This window comes from Lepisma saccharinum, chromosome 11 (genome assembly GCF_977018435.1).
Source record: "Lepisma saccharinum chromosome 11, izLepSacc3.1, whole genome shotgun sequence".
Lineage (NCBI taxonomy): Eukaryota > Metazoa > Arthropoda > Insecta > Zygentoma > Lepismatidae > Lepisma > Lepisma saccharinum.
Genome location: NC_139239.1, coordinates 1,658,771 through 1,660,228, shown reverse-complemented (window position 1 = coordinate 1,660,228; position 1,458 = coordinate 1,658,771). Strand labels below are relative to the sequence as shown.

The following is a 1,458-nucleotide window of genomic DNA, read 5'->3' as shown; positions in this document are numbered from 1 at the left end:
GTTTCTGTACTACATTTCGCGTAACTCAGGAACAACGACGTGGACGTAGTAGTATTTTGTTCACATTGGGGTGCTTGTTTTAGGTGAGTCCCTCGCCTGTGTGGTGACAGGAACTTAATTAACCGCTCACCACCGCCTTTTCTCCGTTCCCAACATCGAAAAGCATAAACGTCTGAATTGTTCATTGTTAACGTAACGGCCCGATATGTTTTCTTCCGCGCTCCCATAGGGCCGCTCGAAGGCGACTGGTATGCCATCTGGCGACTCGATGCGGGCATGCGATTACCTTGAAATGCGTCGGCAGTTCGCTGCGTGAGCAGTTCCCAACCAACAACGATACACACACAGTGTGCTTACTCATCGTGCCACCAGGTCGGTTCGGCGTGAGGAGCTGTCTGTAATCTACCACGGTGAAGGTCGTGTGCTTAAGGCGATCTTTGTGTAAGAGGTGAGATCTTACAGAACGTGAAAGTGGGCGGTCAAATTTAGTTTCAGTAACCCTGTGTGCATTCTTTGCAACTCACGAAGGGGGGGGGGGGGGGAGGAAGAATCGTACTGGAGTATTAATAGGTATACGAAAGAATAGAAAATCCATTACTGTTCGTATTCTGTCAACGATGGCATTGTCAGAGAGGGAAAGGATAACAGTTCTCATGATGCGGGGGTTCGGTGATAGGGAACGATCATACGGAGATGTTGCGCATTTATTCAACGATACGTTCCCGAATCGTGCACCTATTTTAAAATCTACTGTTTATCGAACCGTTGATCGCTTCGAAAGAACTGGAGCAGTCAGGGATGAACCACGATGTGGAAGACCTAAAACTGCTACAAACGACGAGAAATATTTGGAAGTTCTAATGCATTTCCAAGAAAACGCCAATACTTCGAGGCGAAAAGTAGCTCAACAAACCGAAGTAAGTAAAACATCTATCCTTAGAATTGTGAAGTTGCATTGGTATCATCCGTACAAAATAAAACTAGTGCATGAACTCATCGGAGACGACTATGATCGTACACTTGAATACTGCGAGTAAATGATGCTAAGATTCGACAGAAATAATCGATTTCTGTGGTGGACTTGTTTCTCCGATGAAGCTACCTTTTGGTTGAGCGGATCTGTCAACTGGCATAACATGAGGTATTGGGCCACAGAAAATCTCCACTGGATGAGGGAGCATCGTACACAGTACCCGCAAAACGTTAACGTTTGGGCTGGAATATTGTGTAATCGTATTATCGGGCCATACTTCATTGACGGCAATTTGACATCTGAAAAGTACGTAAATTTGTTGACCAATGAGATAATACCTGAAATACAAACTATCGTTAAGGATGCATTCGCGAATGTTTGGTATCAATAAAATGGAGATCAAGTTCATCTTGCTTTAATTGTTCGCAATGTGCTGAATAACGTTTTCCCTGACAGGTGGATTGGTACAAGCACACTGATGGTGA

The 1,458-nt window shown here is 44.6% G+C and overlaps 1 protein-coding gene across 1 annotated transcript; it reads left to right on the top strand.

The window, feature by feature from the left end:
* The first annotated feature begins 617 nt into the window (after nucleotides 1-617).
* LOC145995357 (uncharacterized) lies at nucleotides 618-1,037 on the top strand. Its single transcript, XM_083131965.1, has one exon. The coding sequence runs from the start codon at nucleotides 618-620 to the stop codon at nucleotides 1,035-1,037; it is 420 nt and encodes a 139-aa protein (XP_082988091.1).
* The last annotated feature ends 421 nt before the right edge of the window (nucleotides 1,038-1,458 follow it).